At 42.3% G+C, this 15,528-nt stretch overlaps 1 protein-coding gene across 1 annotated transcript in view; it reads left to right on the top strand.

Annotated features, from left to right (window-relative positions):
- Positions 1 to 10,014, top strand: part of Spata48 (spermatogenesis associated 48) — a 44,967-nt gene extending 34,953 nt beyond the window's left edge. Inside the window, exons 8-9 of the mRNA XM_036201096.1 lie at positions 8,247 to 8,354; positions 9,939 to 10,014. Of these exons, the coding sequence (XP_036056989.1) occupies positions 8,247 to 8,354; positions 9,939 to 10,014 (184 nt within the window). The remainder of the gene's footprint in view (positions 1 to 8,246; positions 8,355 to 9,938) is intronic.
- Positions 10,015 to 15,528: the final 5,514 nt, after the last annotated feature.

Genomic DNA, 15,528 nt, shown 5'->3' with positions numbered 1-15,528 from the left:
CCCACCTGCGAGTTTGGCTACCTATGGATGGGTCTCGAATTAAATGTTATATATTTTGCACAATATTACAATGGGCTAACAATAAAACTATAAATTTTATAAAATATGATTTCATCTCCACAAAGTCTGAAGTCCAGAAATGCAAATTTTTATTTTGTGCCACATAGGGAAAAACAAAACACCACTTCCCTATTCAAATGCAAACATGACTTTCCTTGGAGTTTCACAACTTAAAAGAACATCTTACCTAGATACCCTATGATATTATCTTTAGGGTCCAGAAGATTGGTGTCTAACCATTCCCTTACCCTTACCATGATGCCATCCTTCAGGAAGGCAAAAAGTCACTGAGTAGACCTCCAGTGGCTTGACCTTTGAAGCATTATCTTTCAAACTTTCCTCAGGTGACTTCTTTCTGTCTGCCTTCCTTCCTTCCTCCCTCCCTCCCTCCCTCCCTTCCGTCCTTCCTTTCTGTTTCTTTCTTTTTTCTTTTCCAGTTACCAGGTCATCTGACATAACCAGTGTGGTGGACATTGGTGGACAATGCTTAAACAGTTTAAAATACAGTTTATAATTTTTGTTGTAGAATTAAATCCGATCATTATAGGAACTGAGTCCAGGAAACAATGGTAATCACAAAACCAAACTCTCCCATGAGAACGTAACTGCTATTAGCCTCTGACTCTTCCCACCTATCACATGCCACAGGGAGCACCCCCCACTGTAATATGCCACAGGGAGCACCCCCCACTGTGATATGCCACAGGGAGCACTCCCCACTGTGATATGCCACAGGGAGCACTCCCCACTGTGATATGCCACAGGGAGCACCCCCACTGTGATATGCCACAGGAAGCACCCCCCACTGTAATATACCACAGGGAGCACCCCCCCACTGTGATATGCCACAGGGAGCACCCATGCACCATCTCTGCATCATAGCATGATCATGAAACACACTCTCCTAAACACCACTTCTATTCTTGCAGATATATCGCAATTGACTGATTTGTTTAAGTTCATATGAATTGTTTCCTTTCTCTTTTCTTTTTGCTATGATACATAGTTCTCTCAAATATTTTTACATATATCTTTCATGTCTTAAAATTATTTATTTAATGGAGATTCCTTGCAATAGATTCCAGGGTTAAGATTTTCAACATTTTCAAGCCTGTTGTTCAGTGATTTTCTGGAACTGTTCTGTGTACCCCAGGTCTATGCTCACCTCTAGTATTAGCAGAGCTCATTAAACATCACCTTTTAACTCCTACATATCCTGACTATAGCAGTAATTCTAGTACTTTTGAAGTATAAAAGGTAAGCTATCTTTTTGTTTTTCAAAACCAGGGTTGGAAGTTTGAAAATCCTTCATCTATGTATCTAGGAAGCCTGCAAACCCATACAGCACTTACATGCACATAAGATTTAAATAAATACTGAACATTTTCTTCATAATAAAATTATTTTAATGGTTGTGTAGTTGTGTAGTATGAGTCTACACCAAGTTTACATAGGTCAAATTCTGACTAAAATAGTTTTCCTGGTATAAACAATAAAGAAAAAAATAACTTCTGCCTACATGCTTGTCCATCACATCCATACAAATAGAATTATGACATGCATTTTCTAATTATAAATAACAGTTTCCTAATTTGGCACTCATGTCCAGATATCAAAAGACATTTAAAGTTAAGGAACTTACAGCTTGCGAGGAGGCCAAGATCCAGGAGAATGCAAACTATCCATCTGGTTGAACAGGAATTCTTGGAGTTCAGAAGACTTTAGCAGACATTCAATGTCTTTTCTGGACATGGGTGATGGTTGGGAGCTTCTTTAAATTATATAATTAGCCCCCCTTTCTAATCTGAATCAAATAGGAAAATTAAGGTAAGGTTCATTTTTGCTCTCAGTCTGACTTTGCCTTTTTACACGAGAAATGGCTTAGACAGTTGACCAGGCTGAACCCAAGGCCTGTTCCTTTTCATACAACCCCATGACCCTGTGTCTTCACAATAGCCACAGTCAGGAGTGGTCAGGACAGGCAGTCAGAATTGAGTGGCATGTACCTGCAGGCCTGTACACACTTGGTACCCAGGAGCAATCTGCCCTCGTGCTGTCATAAGAGAACAAGAGAGCTGCCCAAAGTGTCTTTTCTTTGGCAATGGAATCTAAATGAAGGAGCGAGCCCATGGCACTTGCAGTAGAAACACCATGACTGTGTTTCCCAGCAAAGAGTGAGGATTGGCTTGTGAGGGAGATGCAGGTCCAGGTCACAGAGCCCAGGGATCAACCAGATGATGAGTCATCATCTCATCACAGCCACCATGGCCCTTCACCCCTCTATCACAACTAAGAACACTATCCATCTCCAAAGGTCACAGTCTCACACTGCCTCTGCTTTTTCATTTCGGAGACTTCTGTGAGGACACATCAGCCAATAAAGAGGAATTGTCCAGCAGAGATTCCCAGCCAGCACCTGGGGAATGTCTAGGGTGGCAGAGGGCGATCACAGGCAGCTCAGTTGAATACTCTCAGCCTTACAGAACTCAACCACAACCCGGACTAAAACTGGCTGTGACTAGCTAGCTAGCTGTTCCCAAAATACCAGCCTGATGCCAAGACATTTGGGCCTTCCCAGAGCGCTTTCACAATTACGCTCCCCTTTATCTTTCAAAATAGTGCGAGCAAGGCAGAAGCGCAAAACCTAGTTCTGTTCCCATTCTGCAGACAAGGAGGTTGAGGTGAGAGGAAATGACCTGAAGAGCCCCAAATAGCTCACTTCACAACTGTGAGGTCACATCTAGAGAATGGACCTCCCGACCATGAGGCAAATCTTGCCCTTAACACACAGCCGACAGTGCTATATGTCTGGCATGGTACTGGTTCTTGGGATTCATCCTTGCCTAGAAGAAAATCCTTGGGCCATATTATTTCTATATCTCCTTGTAGAGAGGGGGTATGAAGAGTGAAGTCAGAGAAAAACCACATCCATGGAATAGTGATAGTAATAATAAAACTGCCAACTCCTGGAAAAGGCTGGAACACAAATATTAAGGCATTCAGAAAAATAATTCCTTCACCAGATGACATCAAAAAGTAGTGAACGGAAACGTCAGATCCATCATATCTCCCAACACCTCTCTCCTTTTCCTTGCTTTCCTCCTCTGGGTCCATCCTTCTCTCCCAGCCACCTTCCTTTGGCTGTCCTGAGCTGCCTCCCTTCACCGTCATCTCACTTCCTCTTGTTGATTTTGGATATAATGAGTGATGCCATGATAGTTCCTCACCTGCACCACATGCCCTGCAGGCCCTTCAAGGAAGGTGCAGTGACCCTGGATAGGGTACAGTTGAGGAAGGCTCAGAAAGTTTCCATTACAACTGGTTATGTGAAACTGGAGAGATGGGTTTGATGGTCAAGAGTATGTACGGCTTTTCCAGAGGGCCTGAGTTCAGTTCCCAGCACCCATATTAGGCATCTCACAACTGTCTGCACATTCAACTTCAGGGGATCCGATGCTAACTTCTGGCCTCTGTGACCACTACACTCACATGCACATAAACCCAAAGACACGCAAAGACATATCAAAAATAAAAATCTTTTCGTTTTTATGTGAAATTAAATCTTTTAATAAAATAAAAATGGGAGATGAACTGGGCGTGCTGGCTCACATCTGGAAGCCCAGCGCTCGCGAGGCTTAGGAAGGAAAGAGTGCCAGGAGTTCAAAGCCAGCCGGGTTACCTAGTAATATTCAAACAAGAAAAAAAGGGGGGTGCTTAGTTGTCCCCTGGATCTGAGGTCACTCAGCTGATCAGAGAGGCCCTCGAGGCGAATGTTTCATTGGCTGTCTTCTTTCTTTGCCACCATGGCCTTTACCCACTTAGATTCTTCAAGCCGTCAGATGTTTGTGTTTTCAAATGGATGGGCTGACTTCACTGCTCAGCAATAGAGGATGTGTTTAGTATGCATAATGCCCGAGGTTTAGTCTCCAGTACCTCAGGGCAATAACATATGTGTATATGTTATCCTCCTGGCTGGGCTGAGAACCTGCCAGGATTTTTCAGATACAATCCACTGTGGGAGCTCTGATGCCCAGGCTTTTCAGGCTGGGGACTGGTCCTACCATTTGAAGTTTGCTGGACTCTGAGCAGATTCCTTTTGTCTCTGTTCTATTCTATTTTATAATGCACATGCATGATACAATGAAAGGTATAGGGTCATTGAGAAAAATGCCTAAATTATATGAATTGTTTAAAAGAGAATTTGTTATACACAATAAGTGTGAAGTCTATAGAATATTGGGAAACTTGTATGTGTAATTAAATCTTTAATCATGTAGGCAATACATATAGTCTACACACAACATGGCTTTTCCCATGTGCTATATGTAAAATATATTCTCCTCATTTTCTATTTTACTTTAAAATGTATTTATTTTTGTTCCTATAAGTATTATACAATGTGTGTATATAATTATGATGAACTGGACATGGTGTCTCACACCTGCAAGCACAACAGTCAGGGAGTTTATCCAGGAAGATTGCTGGTACTGCTGATTTATCTCCTGAAATTATTAATTTTTTACTTTATTGTGCTTTATTGTAATGAAACAAACAATTGTCAACTTAGCTAACAAAATATTCAAACAAAACAAAACCCAGGCTCATGAAGGAATTGGGGCTCAAAAGATGTGGTCAAGGCCAAGAAGCTAGAAACAAAGATAAAAAAACAAATGTAGTGTCAGTGCCCGTGGGTTGCTGATGCCCCTCTGTTTTCACATGGGCAGGTAGGGTTCCCTGAACATGCAGCAAATGGAGGGGTCTATTCCATTGTCTCAGTACCTTTCATGGCTTTGTTTCCCTTAGCTGAAAAACATCCCCTCCTAGAAGCAGCTCGGGTGTCCCAGAGAGTCATCTTTTCTTTCCCTCATATAAGGGTGGACTTATATGGCAAGTGTATATAAGTGTTTATATCACAAGAGGGCACAAATGTCCTCTTATGATGGCCCTGTAGGCCAGGGTTAAGGGAAATATATTTAGAACAGCGTGGGTGAGAACTTTCATTTTCAAATATGTGTCACTTTATTATGCAACTGAATTCGTCCTTCAGCCTAAGCAGCTAATTGGTTGGGTCTACTAGTTCATAGTATGTTGTTGTTAGATAAGATGTGTCACAGAACAGCCTTTATGTAATGTAACACAGCTGTCAGTCAAGATCAATAAATAGTCTTCAAGGCACAGAGGCTCACAGAGCTGCATGGGGTTTTGAATGAAGCCCCTCTCATGATTGACAGCGTGCTTGTGTCCATCTCTCTGACCTCCTAGCTGCTGGCTGAGGACTCTGACTTTGGAGGCACTTTACTTCTGCAGGTGTTTCAGAGGCAGTGGAAAAAACCTGTCACCCAGATGGAGGGGATTTCCTTGGTAACATGCATGGAAGCTTCAAAGAATGCTTGGGGGAAGACACACACACACACATCAGTAGTTTGGCCTCCTCTCTGGTACCTCTCCACCTTACAGCTACTCTTGAGAAACTCCCGAGAAATCCCAAGGGACACTGCCCAGAACTTGGCAGTTTTCACTCACTCATCCAGGCCCTTCTAAAGACTCCACAACTTCATTTTACATCAAGTTCCTGATCCTCACCTTATTCTAGAACCTTTGAGAATTATGGAGAGCCCAGATTCCCAGGTCCCAGCAGTCTTGATTTAGTCCAAATATTGGAAGTTGGTGCCACATATCACCATCTTTTAAATTATTAAGGAGATTTCAGTGTGTGGAACCACCTGCAAGTCCTTGCAGCTGGGTGTACTGTATGAATTTTGCATTCTTTACCTATGAAGTTTCTTTTTTGTAAATATCTCATTTTTTTTTTTCAATTGTCTTGTCTCTGTTCTTTCAACAGCAGTTGGCTGGGCTTGGGGCAAGAGAGTTTTCCCTATGGTTGGTACCATCTTGGGGGTAGACAAGCTTAGACAAACTTGCAGAAGCAGATCATTCCACCCTCTCAATGCAGGGCCTTGTCTTTAGATGTTCATTCCCTGGCCTCGGAAAATTCATTAATTCATACCATTTATTCTGACTTGTGGCTCTTGATGTGATTTTCTTTTGCTTTGTAAGTGTAGAGGGATCCCCAATTTGATTAGCTTTAAGCCAGTAAGCCATCACCAATAACTATCGAATGACACATTCAAAAGACAACTGTGAGCTTTATTAGAGCAACTTCCTGCTTACTACATAATTTTCCCTAATGTTCTGACACTAACACATAATCAACATAGGAAGAACACCAAGAAATTACAGTATGAATTGTATGACTATACCCCAAGTCCTTTAGGTTATACCGCTACCTGATGTCATGGCTGAGGCAATAATGTGCAGGGACCTTCTAACCAGAATCCAGATCCCAGCGCTGATAAGAGGAATCACTAGACCTCTACCTTCACTCTGACACTAGAGCATGCAGTTGTCTCACTGACATCTCTTTTGTTTTCCAGTTACCTGAGAAGTGTCAGTCAGATTTCTGTCAATAAGAAAAAAAATTCCTCAGATAAGGCATCAACTATAACACACACACACACACACACACACACACACACACACAGACAGACAGACAGACAGACAGATAGATAGATAGATAGATATATACAGATATATAGATATATACAGAGAGAGAGAGAGAGAGAGAGAGAGAGAGAGAGAGAGAGAGAGAGAGAGGCTCACAGAAAAGGGCCATGTTGCTTTGGGTCTGTGGTGACACAGTACACCATGGAAGAAGCAATTCCTGAATAAGTCTGTTCACAGCACAACCAGGAAGCAGAGACCTCCTCTCAGTAACCTCCTAAGAGCTTCCTAGGAGCACTCCCCCATCAACCTAGCTCCCCTCTATGGGTCCTATCTCCCCAAGCCATCTAATGGTACACCAAGCTAAAAATCAATCTGTCAATACAAGGGCCTTTGGGTGATGTTTAAGATACAGTCAATAACAAGAAGCAACCTTCCTTAAGCTCCACCTTAAAATTTCTCCAAAGATAAATCATTACCAGGCAAGGTTTTGTTTAGTGCATTGGATATGTGGAAAGGACAAAGCCAAGACATGCACAGAAAAAGCATTCTCCTTCATTAGACATTTGGCTGTATTTAGTAGCCCTGTATTTAGTCTTAGTGTAAATTTTGAGTAAGAAATAAGCTTGGGATGTCATATTCTCAAAGAAAGTCCCCAGAGAAAGGAGGCAGAAACCACATAGCTGAAAAGTTGCAACTCCTCTGTGTTTGTGATGGTGGCTGTAATTTGTCTGCTGTGAGACGGTGGCAGGCTGTGACAGCAGTACTGATGGGCATCAACTCTGGGCTTGGTGATCTGCCATGTGTCAATGCTCTTTGGTGTACCTATAAATCTTACTTCTTTTTCTTGTGCTCATGGTAGCTAAGGCAGCACGTTATAACCAACCTCCAGGCTTGAGCCTCACGTGAGGCCCTGTGCTTTACCCTCTCCTTCCTCCTAGGAAGCCATCTGGATAAACCATTTTGAATATCATTGAGACAAGCATATTGGTGATTTTTCATGTTTTCCTGAATGACTGCGTTAAATCATCCTAGGTTGTTGGTTGACTGCCTTTGCTCGAAAGGTGTTCTTTGTACACACTACAGAGCCTTCCCTGGTGTTTGACTTTTCTCACTCTCTCTATAGCAGGGAAAGAGAGGAGGAAATGGACCAATGGGTGGTATAAAATAAACAAGTCAGTGGGGAGCTACTGTGTGGGTTTACATGGACGGTCAGTGCAGAGTTTCAGAAAAGTGTCTGAAATCAAGGATATGAAATACTATGGTGACCAGAAATACATCAGACCAAAAACACCTTCAGTGTTAGCACATGGATGTGTCTTCATTAATACCAGAGTTTGCGTACAAAGTTATGTATGGCATAGGTCCACTGGTTGGTCAAAACTTACATCTTCCTTCAGTATGCAACTGAGGTCAGTGGTAAGCCTGGACATACACACTTAAAATAATAGTGAAAACACATTTGAAGGGTAAGTATTTCAGTGTCAGAGTTGAAGTGTTGCCTGTCTGTCTATGTGTGCATACCTGTGCTTCCTCTCCTGGTTATATACCCAAGCTTATGAAGGAAAAACAACTGGACTGAATCTTCCTTCCTATTGTTTATATTTGAGTCCAGCGACTATGACTATTTCACAAATCATTATTTTAATCTCCTATCCTGCCCTTCTTCTCACTCTTGACTTCAGTGCGGCGAATATTCCAGGATACACCGGCAAGGTTCATTTCACAGCCACCCACCCAACAAATTCTAATATTCCATCAACAACCCCATCACCAGATTCAGAGATGAGTCGGTAAGTAGGAATCCTATTACTCAGTTTGCTCACATGCATTAGAAAGAGAAATGATAATTATGGTTATTCCATTAAAGAACAATTAAATACTAAGAGAAAATTTGCAATGCTTAAGAAAAATGGAGTGTCAAGCAAAAAAAAAAAAAAAAAAAAAAAAAAAAAAAGAAAGCAGTTCATTTTCTTACTGAGGGGAACTTTACTCAAAATTGTCTTGGAAAAAAATGCAGGTTAATGGTCCTGTTGACAGTGCTAATGGTGGTGGTGCCTTAAGGTACTTATTTCGAGCATATTATAAGAAAGCATCTTCACCTCTGAGACGCCCTCCCCAGTTGTGCACATACATCATCATTAATCTGCTGTTATCAAAGCTGCATGCTACCTAGTGTGTGCAACAAGAGCCATGCATTTGCTTCTTGTGAATGTCTTTTTATAAAGAAAAAAAATTCTGTTGAAACTCACCCATAATTGAATGCCCGTTTTTTGCAAGTTGAAACAGAAGGCAGTGGGTGGAAAGATGGAGGAATGCTTCATTTGGCAATAGGTGGTAGAGGCAGCACACTGTTCTCATCATACCTCAAATTTGAAATCACTTGGTAGACATCCTGGCTTTGAACACAAAGGACTGCACAGTCTGAGAATGCAGGTGCTACCCGAGGCTAAGCCTAGTCTATGCAAGTGAGCATGCTATGATGGGGAGCCTTCCCTTCAGGGTACCTTTTTCTCTAGATCACATTCTCTCAGTAGGGGAATATTCCATTTATCACCTGTTTAGCTCAGCTTGGGTCAGGCACTGAATGTGCATGCCCCCACACTTAAATCCAAATCCAGAATTGTGAAATAGACACTAAAGAACACAGGAAGGCTGGTCATGGTAGCACATGCCTTTAATCCCAGCACTCATTTGAAAGGCAGGGACAGGCATATCTCTATGAGTCCAAGGACAACTTAGTCTACATAGAAAGTTCCAGGTCAGCCAGGGCTAGAGCCTGAGATCCTGCCTCAAAACAAACAAACAGCAAAAACTACAACTAACTGAAGAAATAGAATAATTTGGGTGTCCTGAAACAGGCTAATGTCATGCTCTTATCATCCTGGGGCATTCAGCTCTGTATTGTGGCTTCCATAATCAGCCTGAACAAGCCTGAGGTGTGCCTTCCACTCTCCAGCTGAGCTACTTCAGTCACCTAATAAAAATGTATAAAGTACACTATAAATATAAACATGTTGCTGGCATTCATATTCAAACTTTGAGGCACAATGATGGGGAAATTCCTAAGGGGGCCAATAAGCAACGAGGAGCAATGTACAAAGAGTCATTAAACAAACCATAGCTATGCCAAGGAGCCTCAATGAGCTTGAGCCTGCCCTAGCCTCAGCTCATACAAGCAGCACAGTACATCTCCAGCAATTTTCTCTTAACTGCGATGCATTTTTAAAATTAAAATAATGTCATTTTCTAAGATAGGTGTGCTACTCATGCACATATGTTTTAGGTAGTGAGACAGGTATTAGCGTGCTTGAGGATGGACCCCCTCCCTCGTGACTGATTTCGGGTCCCACCTCTTGTTTCCCTGATGGCACTAGAAATGAAAACACCTCAACTGTCACCTTAATATTGAAGCAGCCATATGAACATGCAGACACTCCGGGGCTTTGTTGAGGCCCATGAATGAAAAGCTGCTTCCTCTTGGCCAAAAGGATGGAGTTTCAACTCTACCACTGGCCCTGGATGAAGAGAGGACATTCCCATCTTTCTCAAAGATCAAAACACTACATTCAGGCCAGCAAGATGGCTCAGCGGGTAAAGGTGCTTGCCACTAAGTCTCATGTCCTGAATTCAACCCTAGGACCCACATGGGAGAAAGAGAGAACCAATTCCCACCAGTTGTGCATGCAATGAATGGTACAAGTGCTCCCCATCTCTCTCTCACACACACACTCACACACACACACACACACACACACACACACACACACATCTATTACATAAACAATGAATAAAATAAAGAATTTTAAAAAACACATTATATGCTATTGCAGCATCTCTTAAGAGTTAATGTAAGTGGAACTATCAATCATCACCCTACATAAAACTAGTATGGATCCTGCTTTGTTTATAAATCTGAGCGAAGGCCCATTTGATCATGGCCCACTCTCTCCCTTAGGAACGTTTCACTTCATTCCGTAATAAAGTCTATTTACTACACTACAGTCTATAATACACTCTTTCTTCTGTTCTACACACTCTACAATTCTTTCAGCTTTTTGATGGAGAACAAGAGGGCCAGGGAATCAATGGTAAGCAAAGCGAGACTCCAGTGACAATATAAATAAACACATGTAATACCATTCAATAGATGGTAGTAATATATCTTTGCCTTAAAAACTACTTGTTTTGGGAAAATGAAAATACATGGATTATTCTGGAACTGGGAGAGCCACTGCTGAGTCTCAGGGACTGGGAATCTAGAGGGATCCAGAAAGTATTTTAATAATCCTGCAGGAAAATGCAAATATTCTCAGCCAGTTACCATCATTTTCAGACCTGGTTGTTTTAGTTTTGGGACATCATGAATCCTTCCCTATACAATCTACCCAAATGGTATTCAGAGACAACACTGTGGTTTTAATTAATGTCCATTTTTTAAATTTGCTTGTTTCTTTCATTGTGGTTGATTTTGAATACACTCTCAATTTCTGTTAAAATGTTTCCCGTTCCATCCTCTGTAAAGGACATTTCCTCGCTCGTGTTGAAGATTGGCCTGCAGAGTCCCAGTAGTCCACTATCTAAACTGCTATTGTGGTTACAGGTGGGGGTGGGGCTGGGTTCCTCCTGCAGGCCTCCAGTTGTTAAAGGCACTCTGTGTGGGTTTCCAGGGCAAGCTCTGCTGATTCTAGCTTGTAAGCTGTAATGGAAACTGCTTTACTTTGTCACATTTACACTTTAGAAATAAAGCTCTAACACATGTTTGGTGTAAATCTATTTTTCCAGTGCTGGGAGACCGTTTCATTGTGTTGTCTGCGGGCAGAGCCACAGATAAAAGATAAAGCCAGACTCAGTGAGCACCCTGTGGGACAAGCAGGAAGAGGTATCTGAGCAGAGACGGGAAGGGAAGGGCCCCAGGCACAAGGTACTATGGGGTTAGGGTGCGCAGGCCTGGAATGAAGTCTGGGTAAGTCAACCTCACAAAATGCCAGATGAAGGCTGCAGACTTTAATGGGACTGGTAGCCCTCAGTGGTTACTTGCCCATGCAAAGCCTAACTATACGTTCTCTTGAGGGATTGCTAAGCTTCAGGGCACCACTAGGACTAGTGAGAAGACCATTGAGCAAAGCAGAAACCAAACAGAGACTCTGTCAGATAGATGAAGGGAGAAGGAGGCATTGGTGATGTGTCTGAACAGTGTGTTGTCTGTTCCCTACTAGAAAGAATGATCACAGGTCAGCAATTCCAAGACAAAGCTAGTGTTCTAGGTAAATGCTACTGTCTCTTAGTATCTCTTGGGGGAACTTTTTCCAGGACCCTGTGGATAGCAGAATCTACATACTCAAAAGGCTTAGATAACATGTCAGAATGTACGTATAACCTATCCACACCTTTCCATATACTCTATGAACCCTAGACTACTTATTATACCTGATACAATCAAATGTCATGTAAGTGGTTGTTATGTTATGCATTACTGGGGAATAATGACAAGGGAAAAGGCAGGTATATATTATGTATAGACAGAATCATAATGCCTTCCCTAAATATTTTCAATACACCATAGATTGAATCCATGCATACAGAACAGGCAGATTTGGAGGGCCAACGATGTTTCTGACATGTGGTTCTGTGCTATGCTGTTAACATTCAATTATAGATGAGGACAAATGTAACCAAAGTCTTCCCTGGGAGGATCACTGAAAAACTGTTTACAAGGTTGATGTCCTGAGAGTCCTTTCATGAGATGTTCCTAAGACCAGTGTGAACATTCACATGTTCTTCTTTCAAGATCTAAAGACTAATTAAACAAACAAGTTACCACAGGTTTCTCAATGCTATCAGAAGGGCTGCTGTCTGGGAAAATCCCATACACGGAGTGTGAGGCCTCCATTCCAGCTGAGGCCATAGAGAGAAGCTCAGCATCAGGGCATGATGCTTGTCCATTAGTGTGCTCCTCTTAGCCATGCAGGCAGGCGTGGGAGAAAGCACTGCATCTCTGTACCCCTTGGTCATTCAGAACCTCCAGGGTTCAGCGTTTCAGAAGAAAATCCAGCTGTCTAGAACAAGTTGGGTTCCATGAAGTTTGGGTCAACAGTGGTCAAAATTGAAAGCAGAAAAGCAAGAGGAAGTACAGAGAGCTTGTACCTGTGTCTGATGCAGCCCCCTGTGTCTTCTTCTATGCAGATAGTTCTCTTATCTTCCTCCTTGATTTGTAAGCACTAATTAATTATTTAAAATTCTGCAATTGTAAATAGATTAGTTTAACTTCACTAAAAATGTGAATGAATTGTGTAGGCTATGAAAGCTTGGAAAGTGGAGTGTTATCACATATCAAAAGATGTGTCTGATTGCACTTTTGAAAAGTGCTGCTGTCTGTGTGTTTACATGTGTGTGCATGCATGTACATTTCTCATTGTCCTTGGACTTTCAGAAGTTTCCTTGACTATGTTTATCTTGGAAAAATAACTTATCTCCCCCAATTTGCTCATCAAACTAGGGTCAGAAAACATACCTTTTAGGTCACTGGTTTTCTTGGTTTGCTATTTAAAAGGATATGTCTCAACTGCCTTCTAGTAAAGGTCACAGAAATATTAATATGCTTCTAAAACAAAAGGACCAAAAGGCTCAGCTTTCAGTGTAAGTTAAAATGTGGTGATGCAAATTGCAGAAAATCAGTGGCCTGTATCTCCAAGAATTATTTAATAATCAATTTATCACTAGAAAAATAAAAGGACCTCTCTCAAGTAACTCATACACAAAACAGCTAAGACAAGCCCAGGGAGAAACAGAGCTGCTGGGACCAGAAGGAGATGCTCCGAGAAGGACTGTACCCAAACAGACAGGGGTGTTGTGTTCGCATGCTCCCAAAAGCCTTGAAAAGGTGTAGGCCCACCCAAAGTGTAGTAACTTCAGCCAAGAAGCCCAAAAAAAGTGTGTGTGGAGAGGACCCAGCACAGAGGGTGTACCTACACAGGATAGCGCGGCCCATAGTAGTACATGCCCGTCTTTTTATCCCTTGAAACCCAAAGAAGTATGTAGATACTTGGGATAATTCTGACCTGTTTACCCTCTCCTCGATTTAATTCACAGAATCAGTGAACACTATGGTCAAAAAGCCCTGACTTTTCCTTGAGTGGTGTGGCCAAACCTCCAGGGTGGCTTGACAAGCAAATATTCAGGTTACAACCTTGATTGTCCCTCACTTGTGTTCACCAGAGTTCAAGAGTAGGCCCTGCAGCTCTGTGGAGGTGTCTGCTCCTGGTACTTGAGTGTGGGAAGGAACCTCAGAGAGTCTTGTCTCTCATCAAAGTACTAGGTTTTGTGTTTGCCACAGTTTGAACACAGTTCCTCTGAATTTTTCAGGGTTTGCCTGTTGGGGTGCCTGGGCTCCTAAGAGAAGGGTACTGTTATTCATATGGCTGCAGTCTACTCAGATTGCAGTGTGAACCTTTCCTTTCCCATAGGCCTTGTTGACAAAGAGCTCAGTTCCACCAGAAGCACCTCTCCTGAGTGAATGCTCAAATGTACTCCCTGGCTAAGGTGAAGCAGCAAAGCTCTGGAGTCCGGGGACAGAGAGATGGGAGGAGGGTCTTTCAGGGACACTGGTGAAGGAATTGCTCTGTATATGGAGGAACCCTGGAGTTCTACCTTGGCTGAGGTGCACATTCCTGTATCTCCTGAATGTGAGAAGAGAGCACGTGATTAGTGGTGATTAAAATGTTCTGCTAACACTCACTCAATCCTTATTTTCCCAAAGCTACAATGCTTAAGACTTCCAAAATCCATGTGTCTATACCGTCAAAGCCAGAATCCATTCTTTGGAACTTGCAATTGCTCCCTAGGCCCTATCCTGGAAGCCAACACATCTAGCCCAGGTCAACACTGCACGACCATCAAACTGGCTCCAGTTCTTACTCTGATTTGTGGGAGGAGTTGGGATCTGAGCCTTACCTTTCTCATTGGGAAAATGAAAGATTAGTAGAAGGTATTGAAGAAGAGAACACACCCAAGTGCCTGGCAGAATAAAGGCCTTCAATAGATATTAGCAATGGTTATAATCAACAGCAACATTCCTTGGAATCCTTCCTCTGGCTCTTCCATAGTCTGGGTGTACTGTCCATATCCCAGATAGCCTGTTTCCAACTGGCCCAGCCCATAGGAACTGTCACTAGTAACTATGTTCTTTTAACCTCCAGTTTGGCTCAGTCTCAGTGATCCTAAAAAGCCAGTGACATCACAGCTCATGCACTGCCTCTGATGATGGGCTCAGGGTCGCTATCATCAAAAGTGGGTAGCTTGTTTGAGTCCTTGCATATACATGTAAGGTTATCCATATTTGCATACACATGCACATATTACTGGTTTTTCTTCCATAACTGAAGCCTCCAGTCAAATGAACACCTCAAATAGATCTTTTGTCCAACCATGATATGACCTTATAGATAACTTGAAGAACGTCGGTACCACTAAGTTGTTTCAGACAACTCTTGAGAATTGCTGGTACTGAGTATTAGATGAAATAATAGAAGACAAGCCTACATTCTAAAGGATACTTGAATGCCAGCATAAGAATGATGAACTTCTCCCCATAATGAAAACTGGATAAAGGTTTATGAGTGGTGAAGGTGACTTTGAATTGAATAACAGGAGTGATTATAAGGTGTGAGCAGGAAGAGGACTCAATATAGAGACTTAACATTTGGTGCAATTTGCCTTACTATGGTGCTTTCAGTTGCCTCCCACCTACAAAGGATGTAAAATCCAGTCATGAGATACAGCACTAGGCTCTAGTTCTGTTGTCAGATACTCCTAGATGTTACTGGAGCACTGCACAGGGCTGTTAACTTGCTCTCATGCTTTGGATCCATGTCCTCAAATTTAGTTCTTTGCTGCCCAACTCTTTCCCACACCCCTACCTACTTCTTTCCCAGTCTACATCTCTTCAGTCTTTGGCTCCACCATGGA

This window comes from Onychomys torridus, chromosome 10 (assembly GCF_903995425.1).
Source record: "Onychomys torridus chromosome 10, mOncTor1.1, whole genome shotgun sequence".
Classification (NCBI taxonomy): Eukaryota; Metazoa; Chordata; class Mammalia; order Rodentia; family Cricetidae; genus Onychomys; species Onychomys torridus.
This window is presented reverse-complemented; position numbering and strand designations above follow the sequence as displayed.